Consider the following 12496-nt stretch of genomic DNA (forward strand, 5'->3'; position numbering starts at 1 on the left):
TCCTTGCTTTCTGCGGAAACTACGGAGAGGATCTACCTAAGCTCTCTGCGGTTAATCGCGGAGGGCCTCCTCACTCTCGGCGGCTCATCGGCAGGGGCGTTTGGTTCCGCGGCACATCTCAGGTTCCACCGAAGGGCCTGTTTCCCTGGTGTGTCTCTAAACTAAATTAATCTAGCTGCTGTATAGTGACTCAAATGGTAAAGCCAGAACTCCAGTGACAACAGACACTTTCACACTGGAGAAAAAATCTATTTTCCCTCATTTCTGAGCAGGCAGTTGGGAATGTACCTTATTCCTAATGTCTAAAGTAATAAGCTGGAGTTCGAAGAAGATTGCAGTAACGAGTCGGAAGAAACTTGGATGTATCTCACTGTTTTCCAGCAACAATAAAGCATTTATTCATGAAAAGACTGTGTTTTGAAGTCATATCTAAGAAGAAGCTCTGAAGGTCTCTGTGAGTGAGCTTGCATGCGTTTAGAAGACCATGCTCATCCAAATATTGGCTAGGGTGCTAATTACCTGAAAGATATGAAAACCTGCCGCTACATTAAGTTATGTTTACTTTAGAGATACAGCACGGAAACAGGCCCTATGGCCCATCCAACGTTCATCCCGTACACTAACACTATCCTACACACACACATAGGGACACAATTTACAATAATGCCAAGCCAATTAACCTACAGACCCGTGCGTCTTTGGAGTGTGGGAGGAAACCAGAGCTCCCAGAGAAAACCCACACAGATCACAGTGAGAACGTACAAACTCCATACAGACAGCACCTGTAGTCAAGATCGCACCAGGGTCTCTGGCGCTGTGAGGTAGCAGCTCTACTGCTGCGCCACCGTACTTTATTATCACATGTAGTTAGGTACAGTGTAATTCTTTGTTTTGTGTGCAACCCGGTAAAATCATACAGCTGACATTACCCAGACAGTGCAAAGTCACCACATTTTCTGTGGCGACAAAGTTACAAAATGTTCATTGAACACTTATCTTCTACTCACAGCAGCGGATAAGGCCTGCCACTGCACGTGGCCGCAAGCGGCCCCTCAACAGGCCCCCCTTCATAATCGGCATACCCTTGCCGAGTCCTCCATTAGTTTTTGCCGCTCCCCAGCCGGGTCCCTTTAGTTCTCAGCGGCTTTCCTTGCTCCGTAGGCTCTCCACACTTAATCGTGGCTGGCCTCCACACTCTCGGCGGCCCATCGGCAGGGACGTTTGGCTCAGCAGCACATCTCAAGAGCCTTCTGCTGCCATGTGGCGCATCTCAGGTTCCACCGAAGGGCCTGTTTCTGCGCTCTCTCCAAACTAAACCAGCTGCAGTAATCTGGTTCATGTGGTAACCTCTAGTGACCCAGGATCAATCCCAACCTCAGGTGCTGTCTATGTGGAGTTTAGGCAAGGCAAGGCAAGGCAAATTTATTTGTATAGCACCATTCGTGCAAACAGCAATTCAAGGTGCTTTACAGGAAAGAAAAAATAAAATAGTCAATAATTAAAAATTGCAAAATAAGCAATACGACAAATGTATGAATAATAAAACAACGTCAATGAAACAATAAAACGATTTTAAAAAGCACATAAAAGGGTTAAAATTAGACGGTTAAGATTACCTGTATGTCGGGTTATGGAAAAGCTGTAGTAAACAACAGTGTTTTTAGGCCTGATTTAAATGCGCTTACAGTTTGTGCACACCTCAGGTGTTCAGGGAGCTTGTTCCACAGGTGTGGAGCATAAAAACCCAATGCTGCTTCAGCCTTTTTAGATCTGACCCTGGGGACACAGAGTAAACCTGTCCCTGAAGACCTGAGGAGTCTAGGAGCCTCATATACAACAAGTAGGTCAGAGGTGTATTTTGGACCTAGACCATTCAGTGCCTTGTAGGTCAGTAGCAGAATTTTAAAATCTATCCTCTTACACACAGGGAGCCAGTGCAAAGATTTAAGGACAGGTGTAATGTGGTCCATTTTCTTGGTGTTGGTCAAGACTCTGGCAGCGGCATTTTGGATAAGCTGCAGTTGTTTAATTGATTTTTTATTGAGACCTGTAAAGATGCCATTACAATAATCTAACCTACTAAAAATATATGCATGAACAAGTTTTTCAGTGTCTTCTTTGGACAGAAATCCCTTGATTCTTGCAATATTTTTTAGATGGTAATAGGCAGATCTGGTAATGGTCTTTATATGGCTGTTAAAATTCAAATCCGAGTCTATAACTACACCAAGGTTTCTGGCTTTGTCTGTGGTTTTCAGTGCAATTGAGTCGAGTTGAGCCTTGTTTTTTTGGGACCAAAGACAATCATTTCTGTCTTATTTGCATTGAGCTGGAGGAAGTTCTGGTTCATCCACTCATTGATATGTTTGACACACTGGCTCAGTGAGTGTAGGGGACTATGGTCATGTGGTGACACTGCGATATATAGTTGTGTGTCATCGGCATAAGTGTGGTAGGATATGTTAAAATGCTCTATGATCTGAGCTAGGGGGAGCATATAAATGTTGAACAAAATGGGTCCAAGAATGGAGCCCTGAGGAACCCCGCATGTGAGTTTTGTACGTTCTGATTCAAAATTACCAAGGGAAACAAAATAATCCCGATCTTTCAAGTAAGATTTGAACCAGTCCAGCACAGAACCAGAGAGTCCCACCCACTTCTCCAGTCTGTCAAGCAGTATGTTGTGGTCCACCGTATCAAAAGCAGCACTGAGATCTAGGAGTACCAAAACTGTAGCTTTTGATGCATCACTGTTTAGATGTATGTCGTTTAGGACCTTAGTGAGTGCAGTCTCGGTGCTGTGATGTAGCCGAAACCCCGACTGGAAAACATTAAAAATATTGTTTTGGGTCATAAAGCAGTAAATTTGTTGGTAAACTACCCTTTCAATAATCTTTGCCAAAAATGCTAAATTAGATATGGGCCTGTAGTTGCTCATAACTGAGGCATCCAAATTAGGCTGCTTCAATAGGGGCTTAATCACTGCTGTTTTTAAGGCTTCGGGAAAATGCCCCGATTGAAGGGAAGTGTTTACTATGTTCAGTACTTCTGGTGCAACACTGTTAAAAATATTTTTAAAGAAGCTTGTGGGCAGCAGATCAAGACAGCAGGTCGTGGACTTTAGCTGTTGAACAGTTTCAGTCAGAGATGCACAATCTAAAAGTTTAAAATGTTGTAGATTAATTAGTGAATCTGGAGGCATAGGTGACAAAGCCATGTTCCCTGAGGTGGAGCTAGACATTGTTTGTCTTATCCTCAGAATTTTATCGGTGAAGAAATCTGCAAAGTCATTGCACGACTTGCTGGACAGGAGCTCAGGAGGGACTGATGATGAGGGGTTTGTCAGTCTATCGACAACGGCAAACAGGGTGCGGGAATTATTATTTTTGTTGATAACCTCTGAGAAAAAGGACTGCCTTGCCCCTTTCAATTCCTGATTATAGATACGGAGGTTGTCTTTGTAGATGTCGTAGTGGACCTGTAGTTTGTTTTTTCGCCACCTACGTTCGGCCTGTCTTCACTTTGTTCTTTGGGATCTCACTGCTGTGGCATTTCTCCATGGTGACTTACACATTCTCCTTGTGACTGCGTGGATTTTCTGCAGGGTCTCCTATTTCCTACCACATCCCAAAGACGTGAGGTTAAATGGTGAATTGGCTTCTGTAAATTGTGTGTGGGTGAATGGGAGAATCTTGGGGGAGCTGATGACATTATGGGAAGAATAAATGATGAGGTTCATGTGGATGGATGTTTTACGGTCAGCACCATAAGGCTGAAGGGTCTGTGTCAATGCTGTAGAGTTAGTCACCTGTCAGCCTCAGGCAGATCACTTATGGAGTCATACAGCATGGAAGGTGTATTGTGTGCAGTTTTGGTCCCCTAATTTGAGGAAGGACATTCTTGCTATTGAGGGAGTGCAGCGTAGGTTTACAAGGTTAATTCCCGGGATGGCGGGGTGTCAGGTGAGAGGGAGATTCATAGATAAAGGAAGTGAAAGGTATAAAAATAGGATAAAGGGAATGCAGATCAAGGAAAATGTAGAATAGATCATTGTTAGCTGGGAGAAGGTAACAACAAAGCAAACAGATAAAATACAGTCGGAGACATAAAGACAGGTCAGAGAACTGGGAATGGGGAGGGATGGAGAGAGAATCCTAGTGTTCCTTCCTACACCTGTGCTTTACTGTTCTATGTACCTACTCGGCAAGTTGAAGGCACCGTATAACTGCAAGTTGTTGTTGTATTGCCAATACCGATGTCAACACTGGTTCCTTGTACCCAAATTTCACAAATGAAAAACGCAAGCGGAAAAGATTAATCACTCTTTATTAGGCATGTATGCCAAGTCAATTATTGATAAAATAACCCCCCTAAAATCCAACAATTCTATTTCAAAAATCAGCAAAAATGAAGACACTCATGTTTGTGCCTGTTAAAAACTATCATTTAAATCAACAGCTGAATATGAACTTAACCATGCAAATAGCCAGGGAGGAATATAACTGTGGGAAAGGGTGCGGAGGGGGGACTGGCCAGAAGCATTACAAAATAAGATGGAAACAAGGAATTTTAGATACTAGTTGACACCAAAGGCACAAAGTGATGGAGTAACTGATAACTGTAATTTCAGATGCACCATGCAAGTGGACCATGGGAGGAAGAAGTGACTTTGGACGTATAGTTCTCAGCTCAAGATCTGACCTTCTGGGGATGTACTTGTGGGTTCACTGATGGAGGTTGATTACTGTGATCGTTTAACAGCTCCACTTTTTATTTAACAAAAGTAAGATTATTACAGGTACAAAAATAATGAGATTATGCATGGCACAGCTGGTAGAGCTGCTGCCTCAAAAATAAGCATCGCATCTGGACATCTGACTGCAAGGTCAGTGCATGCCGGTGTATATGGGAGTACAGCGATCCCTCCTTTGTGAAGATTGAGTAAACAGGACAAGGAGTAGGATGTGCCAAATGCTATCCAAATTCCAAAGCAGGGTTGTGAAGTGGGAGGGGGGGGGGGGGGGGAGGGGGTTGGAGTGGGATGGGATGTTGGAGAGAGGAAAAGGACTGGTTTCTTCTTGTAGGCCAATTCTCCGCAGCAGTTGGGAGGGGAAACTACATTTCAAACAAGCGAGCGGTTAAAAGCTACATTATTGATCACACCGCGAAGGAAAAAGCAAGGGGCCAGTAGCTTCAATTGCAAGGATCTGAAGCCAATCTTGCAGGTGCCTTTATCCTGATACTACAAATTGATTAAAAACTAAATTTAAAGATGATCAACTTCGCGGTTAATTATTCAGAAATCATGTCGATGTTCATGCCTGCAAAAACAAAGAAATACGAGTGAGAAGTCTGAATGTGAGGTTAGAATATTCTAATCAGTAGCCATATGACATGTCAGTTTGCTTACCTGTGGTGCAGCAGGCTAGAAGGAATCTGTAAGTGAACAAGAGAACAAAAACATCATTAGTCTGTGACCAAGTCTGAAGAAGGGTCTCAACCCGTAATATCACATGATCCTTCTTCTCCGGAGATGCTACCTGACCCGCTGAGTTAAACCAGGTTTTTGTGTCTGTCATTACCTTTGTCCAAACCATCTTGCCTGTATTAGCTTCCTTATTTTGTTTTCTTTATCTGAATCTCCATCCTAACTGTGATTCAATCTGGGTTCAGAACCACAGAGTCATGTTTAGTGCAGGGCTGAAAATGGCGTGAGTATGATGTTATACCAAAAGACAGACCCACATTTAGCTTTTTCAAGTGTTTGGAAATTCATCCACAGAAAATGGATACCTGGAAATGAGGATCAGGCAGGAATCTCACCCAGACATTCAGGTGATTTATATAATAATGGATGCTTGGTAATGTTCAAAGGTAGAATTTAACTAAGCATTGATATTAGGTGTCCAGTTGGAGGGTTTCAGTTTAGCTTATTGTCACGTGTACCGAGGTACAGTGAAAAGCTTTTGTTGCGTGCTAACCAGTCAGCAGAAAGACAATACATGATTACAATCGAGCCACTTACAGTGTATTGATACATGATAAGGGAATAACATTTAGTGCAAGGTAAAGCCAGCAAAGTTTGGTCGAGGATAATCCGAGAGTCATGAATGAGGTAGATAGTAGTTTAGCACTGGCTCTCTGGTTGTGGTAGGATGATCCAGTTGCTGAGGAACTTGTGTTTAGGGCTGAAGGGCCTGTACTACAATGGGGTAAAGAGTGCGTGAAGCTGTGTGTGTTCATGTGCAGCAAAGCACCAATAATCTGCTAATGAATGGTTCAGCATCCGTCAAGTGAAATTAGATGCATTCTCATGTAGTGTTCTTGATTCCGGGACTTCCCTGGTATTCACCAGGCCCCTGGGTCTCAGAGTCACACAGCAGGGAAACAGGTCCTTCAGCCCGACTCGTCCAAGATGCCCTATCTGAACTATTTGTCCATGTGCCTCTCAACCTTTCCTATCCATGTACACGTCCAAGTGTCTTTAAAATGCTGTTATAGTACCTGGTTCAACTGGCAATCATTCAATATACCTACCACCCTCTCAGTGAAAAGGTTTGTTTGAATCTTGCCGTTCTCACCTCAAATCCATGTAATTGAACTTACTGGCTTCACTGGAAAGTATATCATGCCATGTAACGTCCAAATCAAAGAGTGAATTGAATTTTTTGGGTGATTTAATCGGGAATAACTTCTAATATCTCCTAGTCTAGCACCACCAAAGTGCCAAGCGTGCAGGATTAAAGCTTTACTGTATATGATTTGTAACCAATGGATGCTTTACTCACCCAGTTTGTAGATATTGGTTTTACCCATGTGCGTCACGTGGCAGGAATACTCCACATCATCCCTGGGAATTATTTCGATGAACGTGGTCAATTTGAATTTCCAGTTTGACTCAAAGCTAAGATCAGTTTGGTTTGCGTCAGAATAAGGGTTGCCATCCGCAAACAGTTGCAGCTTGATGTTCGGTGGGTTGAATTCTTTAGCATGGCAGAGGAGGGTGTTGGTCTCACCATTCTCCAAGGGTTTGAAGGTGTACACCAAGACCTGTGGCAGACTTGGATCTGCGGATGCACAGGAGAACCACAATGAGGACATATTCGAATCTGGCACAAACAACGGTCTCCTGCACTGATTGAGAATCCCGTCAAAAACATTCCCCAGTGTGGAAAAGTCAAAGACTAAAGAGGGCAAAGCTTTAAAGGTGAGATGGGCACATTTTAAAGAACATGTGCGAGGCAAGTTTTTTATTTTACACTGAGAGTGATGGGTAACACTCTGCCAGAGGTGGTGGTGGAGACAGGTACAGTAGTAATGTTTAAAAGGCTTTCAGATAGGCACATTGATATGCAGGGAATGGAGGGATATGGATCAAGCGCAGGTAGAGGGGATTAGTGGAAGGGAAGTGGACAGTCAACGCTTCTGGTTGAGATACGTCATCTTAGTTTAGTTTGTGTAGAGTTACAGCATGGAAACAGGCCCTTCGGTTCACTGAGTCCATGCTGACCAGCAATCACCTGGACACCAGTTCTACCCGGCACACAATTTACATAAGCCAATAAACCTATGCGTCTTTGGAGTGTGGGAGGGAACCGGAGCTCCCGGATATAATGCACACTGATACAGGGCGAATGTAAAAAAACTGTGCAGAGAGCACCCATAGTCAGGATCGAACCCCGGTCTCTGGCATTGTAGGACAGCAACTCAACCGCTGTGCCACTGTACCTCCCTCCACTCTCCTGACCAACCAGTTCAAACTTCTCAAGGTACAACACCCCAAAGTACGCCCAACACCATATTAGCTCGGCAGCACCTTTCCCAGTGAGGGACGATAAAATCTGATGATAGAGCAACTCATAAAGCCCCACAAATAGACAAATACCCTACAACTTGAAACCTCAATCATCTTTCTTCATTAATTTTTTAATTCTCTTCAGTTGAATTTTCAATCCGCATGCTTAACGGTGTTTTTTCTAACAACTTTTTGTCAGCTTTTGAATGTACAACTATTGCTCCTGTAGTCTTTGTTTGGATTACTTTTCCTGTTAAGTCCTTGCGTCTTAAAGGAATATAATGTGTTGCATGTGATATTTTAATTCTTTAAAATGTTTAAAGCAATAAACGATAAACCATGTTTATATCGTTTAATAGATTTTCCCAATTAACCCCAGCAAATTTGACCCTTAGTTTATTTCCATTGAAAACCCTGGTTTCAGTTTGAACGACACTAAAATCTAACAGGGCTCTGTCATGTGATTTAGTTTAGTTAAGAAATATAATGGAGAAACAGGCCCTTCAGCCCACTGTGTCCATGCCGACCAGCGATCCCCACATATTAACGTCTATCCTACACGCTCTAGGAACAATTTTTTTTGTTACATTTACCAAGCCAATTAAACTACAAGCCTGTATGTCTTTGGAGTGTGGGAGGAAACCAAAGATCTCAGAGAAAACCCACACAGGTCAGACAGCATCCGTAGTTGGGGCTGAACCCGGGTTTCGCTGTGAGGCAACAATTCTACCACTGCGCCACCGTGATCTCGTCTGAGATTCTTAACAATATGGTTGTTAATTAACTCTTTCTAGTTTCCTGTGGTAGATCTAAAGCAGAGACACAAGGACTGTTCAGACTGAAGAAATTCGACACAAAATGGTGCACAATCGTTCCCTCCACAAATGCTGCCTGACCCGCTGAGTCATTCCAACACGTTTAGTGTTTTGGATCCAAAACAATCAGTTCACCCTGTCGGTTGCTAAACGCACAGATCTAAAAATCCAACTCAGCTACATTTCAAGAATGTATCCTCTTCACCGGGGCCGACATGGAGAGAAGCGTGTGCAAGGAGCGTTAATTGAAGGCTCTTTCTTTTAAGGAACGGACGTGGAACTAATGGGGTGCGGCTCGTTCAGAGAGAGGGAAATGGACAGAGAGGGAAGGAGGGCGCAGGGGCATTGTGGACAATAGGGGTGGGGTCTTGTTCCAAGGGAAAGGGGGCGTAGTGGAAATGTGGAGTACTTACAGAGAGAGGAGAGGGACTAAAAGTGGTTCTTTGGAAAAGGGGCTCGGAGTTTTAACGGGTGCCTCTTGCAGAGAAGGGGCGGAGAGATATTACAGAGAATGGGAGGGTTCTTTCTGAAAGTGAAATGGGTGCACATCAGGCATCAGAGTTGACGGGGTTGGGGGAAGGGTTCTTTCCCCATGAGAAGATATAGCACATGAAGGTAATGGGGAGGAGTTACTTGCAGTGAAAGAGGGGGCGGGGAGGATCACTGAGGTAATTAAATGAACACAATAAATAGGAGCAAGGCCATAAATAGGGCCATTCAGCCCTTTGAACATGTTCTTTCACAACACGATCAAAACCGATCATCCAAATTCAGTCCCTGTTCACATTTTCTCCAAATATCCCTCCAGCTTCGGGAATGGTATCCAATCCCGTGAGGAGCGGGGTGCATTGAACAAAGAGAGAATGAGGGAGGGGGCACACAGTGTTGGGGTTTATGGGCAGCTCTTTGAGGAGAGAATTCGGGGTAATGGGAAAGGTTTTTCAGCAATGTTTCAAAATGGGGGAGGGGAGAAGAGACATGGGAGCAAGAGGCCGGAGGAAGGGCTATTTCTAAGAGTGGACGGGACTTCACGCAGTACATGGGACATTTTAGGGGACTTCTTCCAAAGCAAAAGAGAGCACACACACGGGACATCAGGGTTAAAATGGCCGGGGAGGGGTCTCATTCCAATAGAAAGGCCATAAAGAGTTAGGGTTAATGAGGATAGTTATTTTGGTGCGACAAGCTATGGAGTATTCGGGTAAATGGGGAGGGCTCTTTTTGAGATAGAGGATACAGAACTTTGGAGGGGGTTCTGTTGAGTCAAAGGGATGCAGTATCTGGGTTAATGGGGAGAGAGCATGGGGCATTAGAGATGGCTCTTTTTGAGAGGGGATATAGGGAATTAGGAGGGCTCTTTGGGAAAGGGAGTGGGGTATTAGCGAAGGCTCTTTCTGAGGAAGGATATGGGGTACAAGGGTTAATAAGGGGGGCTCATTTGGAGAGAGGATATGGGGTAATAGTGAGCGCCCTCCAAAAGGGGGTAAGGGGGACTAGGTTTAGTGGGAGGGGCTTTCTTTCAGAGTGTTTAGGGTTTGGGGCATTAGTTTTGAGGGAATGGGGCACTAGGGAAGCTAGAGCGAGGTCTGGCGTCGAATGAAGAAGGGTCTCGACCGGGAACGTCACCCATTCCTTCTCTCCATAGATGCTGCCTGTCCCGCTGAGTTACTCCAGCGTTTTGTGTCTATCTTCGGGCATTAGGGAAGGTTCTTTTGAGAGAAGGAATGGGGTATTAGCGAGAGGGTCTTCTGATGTATATTAGTTGACGGTTACTGGGGGGGGGATATGGACCTAGAAAGTTTTCGGAGCGAGGGGGAAGGGGGAAATAGAGCTTTTTTTTGGGGAGGGGGGGGGGGGATGATATGGGATTCAGGAGTTTTGAGGGGAGGATATGGGACACAGGGGGGGATTGTTTTGACCGGCACGAGGTATTAGGGCTGGTGGGCAGCACTTTCAGAGAGAGATGGGGGAAAGACGTTTTCGAGCAAGTGATCGTTTCGAGAGGGCAGACTGGCGGTAAATAGGCTTTAGGTAGAGAGATGGGACCTGGGGTATTGGGATGAGCGGGGAGGGGATCCTGGAAAAGAAGCACTTTCACTTTCAGCGGGCGGGCGGGCGGGCGGGCACGGCGGGGCAAGGGGCCGAATGGACCGCGCTGTATTTCTGCACTTCGCCAAAGTATACTTACTCGCCGCGGAGAGCAGCCCCATCGAGAGCAGGATGAGAGAGCGCAACATGTCGAGAGTTTAAGAAGGAGCTACAGATGCTGGAGTATCGAAGGTAGATATCCTGCGTCCGTCGTCTCCGCTTCGGAATGAGGGCAACGATCCGGCGGCCTGGCACCAATAGCACGGGAGCATCCCGCCCATCGGCCCCAGCAAAGCCAATCGCAAAACATTCACCAGCGGCTTGTCACTAGTCTCCGGGTGAAAGAGCTCTGTAGAGTTTGCGATCCGGCAAACGAGAGGGGGCGTGTGCTTGAAGCAAGATCTGTCCGGGCAATGGACTCTGATACTTTGGATTTCCCCTAGACTGTCAATGCCACCACAGGGCGGGGCAACTTGCAGACTGGTTACTGATCAGTCTATCTACAAACCTACTGACAAATCTACCTCACCATTGTTATTGTATTCGAGTAGGTGCTGGTTTAAATCGAAGATAGACACAAAATGCTGGATTAACTCAGCGGGACAGGCAGCATCTCAGGATGGAAGAAACGGATGGGGTTTCGGGTCGAGACCCTTCCTCAGACGGAGTCTGGGGAGAGGGAGATACAGAGATAAGGAAGTGTAAGGCGTGAAAACGAGATAATGGGGATGAAGTTCAAGGAAACTGTGGAATAGATCATTGTTAGCTAGGAGAAGGCAACACAGATTCAAACAGAGATAAACATGTAAAGGAGGACAATCAGACTCGGCGGATAACTGGGAGAGAGGAGGAGGATGAAGAGAGAGGGGAGGCAAGGATTACTTGAAGGAGTTGCAGGCCGAAATATGACAAAGAGTCATAAGGCACAATGAACTGCAGGTGCTGGAATCTTGAGCAAAACAATGTACTGGAGGAACTCAGCATTTGTGCAAGGAACTGCGAATGTTGGAATTTGTGGAGGGAAATTGAGGTCGGGACCCTTCCTCAGACTGCTAAAATGTATGTTCCATATCGGGAGATATATGACAATAAAAAACTCTGAACTCTATTAAGTCGCGTGTCTATTCTCTCCACCACACTGAGTTTATCCAGCATTTTTGTGTTTTGCTTTGACGCCAACATCAATTGCTGTAATTTTATAAAACCATGTGAATATTAAATAATTATTCCGAGTAGGTTGGTTTCTTGGTCCTCCAAAATATTCCAAATGGAATTTAAACTGGAGGTGGTGGAGGGAAGACTTAAGTCAGAATTGGATTACTGGATTTCCGCTCAAATCCAGAATTAGTTTAGTTCAGAGATACAGCATGGAAATAGGCCTTTCGGCCTATAGTGAATAGGCCCTTCGGCCTTCAGAAAATACCAGAGTGCAGTGTTAAAGCGTGGCAGTTGCAGACCGGCCAGCAATCACCATTACACGATTCTATCCTACAATACGCAGAAGTCAATTAACCTAGAAAATGCTGCACGTCTTTGGAATGTAGGAAGAAACCTGAGCAGCCGGAAAAACGACCATCACCACCACCAAAGATACTAGAGTGTGATCTTTGATTCTATGATCTTTGATCACCACGAAGTGACGGATAAGGTACAAACGCCGGACAGACAGCACCCGAGGTCAGGGTCGAACCCGGGTCTCTGGCACTGTGACGCAGCAACGTTTTCACCCGCACCACTGTGCCGCCCCAATTGTAATTACGAAACTTAAAAACTCAGTGTCACCTCCTTCCATTTGCAA

General features: G+C 45.0%; 1 protein-coding gene across 1 annotated transcript; it reads right to left on the reverse strand.

Moving 5' to 3' along the window:
- Window positions 1-4314: 4314 nt before the first annotated feature.
- Window positions 4315-10942, reverse strand: LOC116990177 (beta-2-microglobulin-like). Its single transcript, XM_033047729.1, has 4 exons — window positions 10799-10942; window positions 6789-7067; window positions 5411-5436; window positions 4315-5321 (listed from the first exon to the last, which is right to left on the reverse strand). The coding sequence occupies exons 1-3, from the start codon at window positions 10845-10847 to the stop codon at window positions 5426-5428; spliced, it is 339 nt and encodes a 112-aa protein (XP_032903620.1). The 5' UTR covers window positions 10848-10942; the 3' UTR covers window positions 4315-5321; window positions 5411-5425.
- Window positions 10943-12496: the final 1554 nt, after the last annotated feature.

Source organism: Amblyraja radiata, chromosome 30, assembly GCF_010909765.2.
Source record: "Amblyraja radiata isolate CabotCenter1 chromosome 30, sAmbRad1.1.pri, whole genome shotgun sequence".
Classification (NCBI taxonomy): Eukaryota; Metazoa; Chordata; class Chondrichthyes; order Rajiformes; family Rajidae; genus Amblyraja; species Amblyraja radiata.

Bases quoted from the DNA above. Each gene is read 5' to 3' on its own strand.
- LOC116990177 (XM_033047729.1), bottom strand. From the start codon at position 10,847: ATGTTGCGCTCTCTCATCCTGCTCTCGATGGGGCTGCTCTCCGCGGCG. The intron at 7,068-10,798 runs GTAAGTATACTT...GTGCATCCGCAG, and splicing joins GGGGCTGCTCTCCGCGGCGA to ATCCAAGTCTGCCACAGGTC.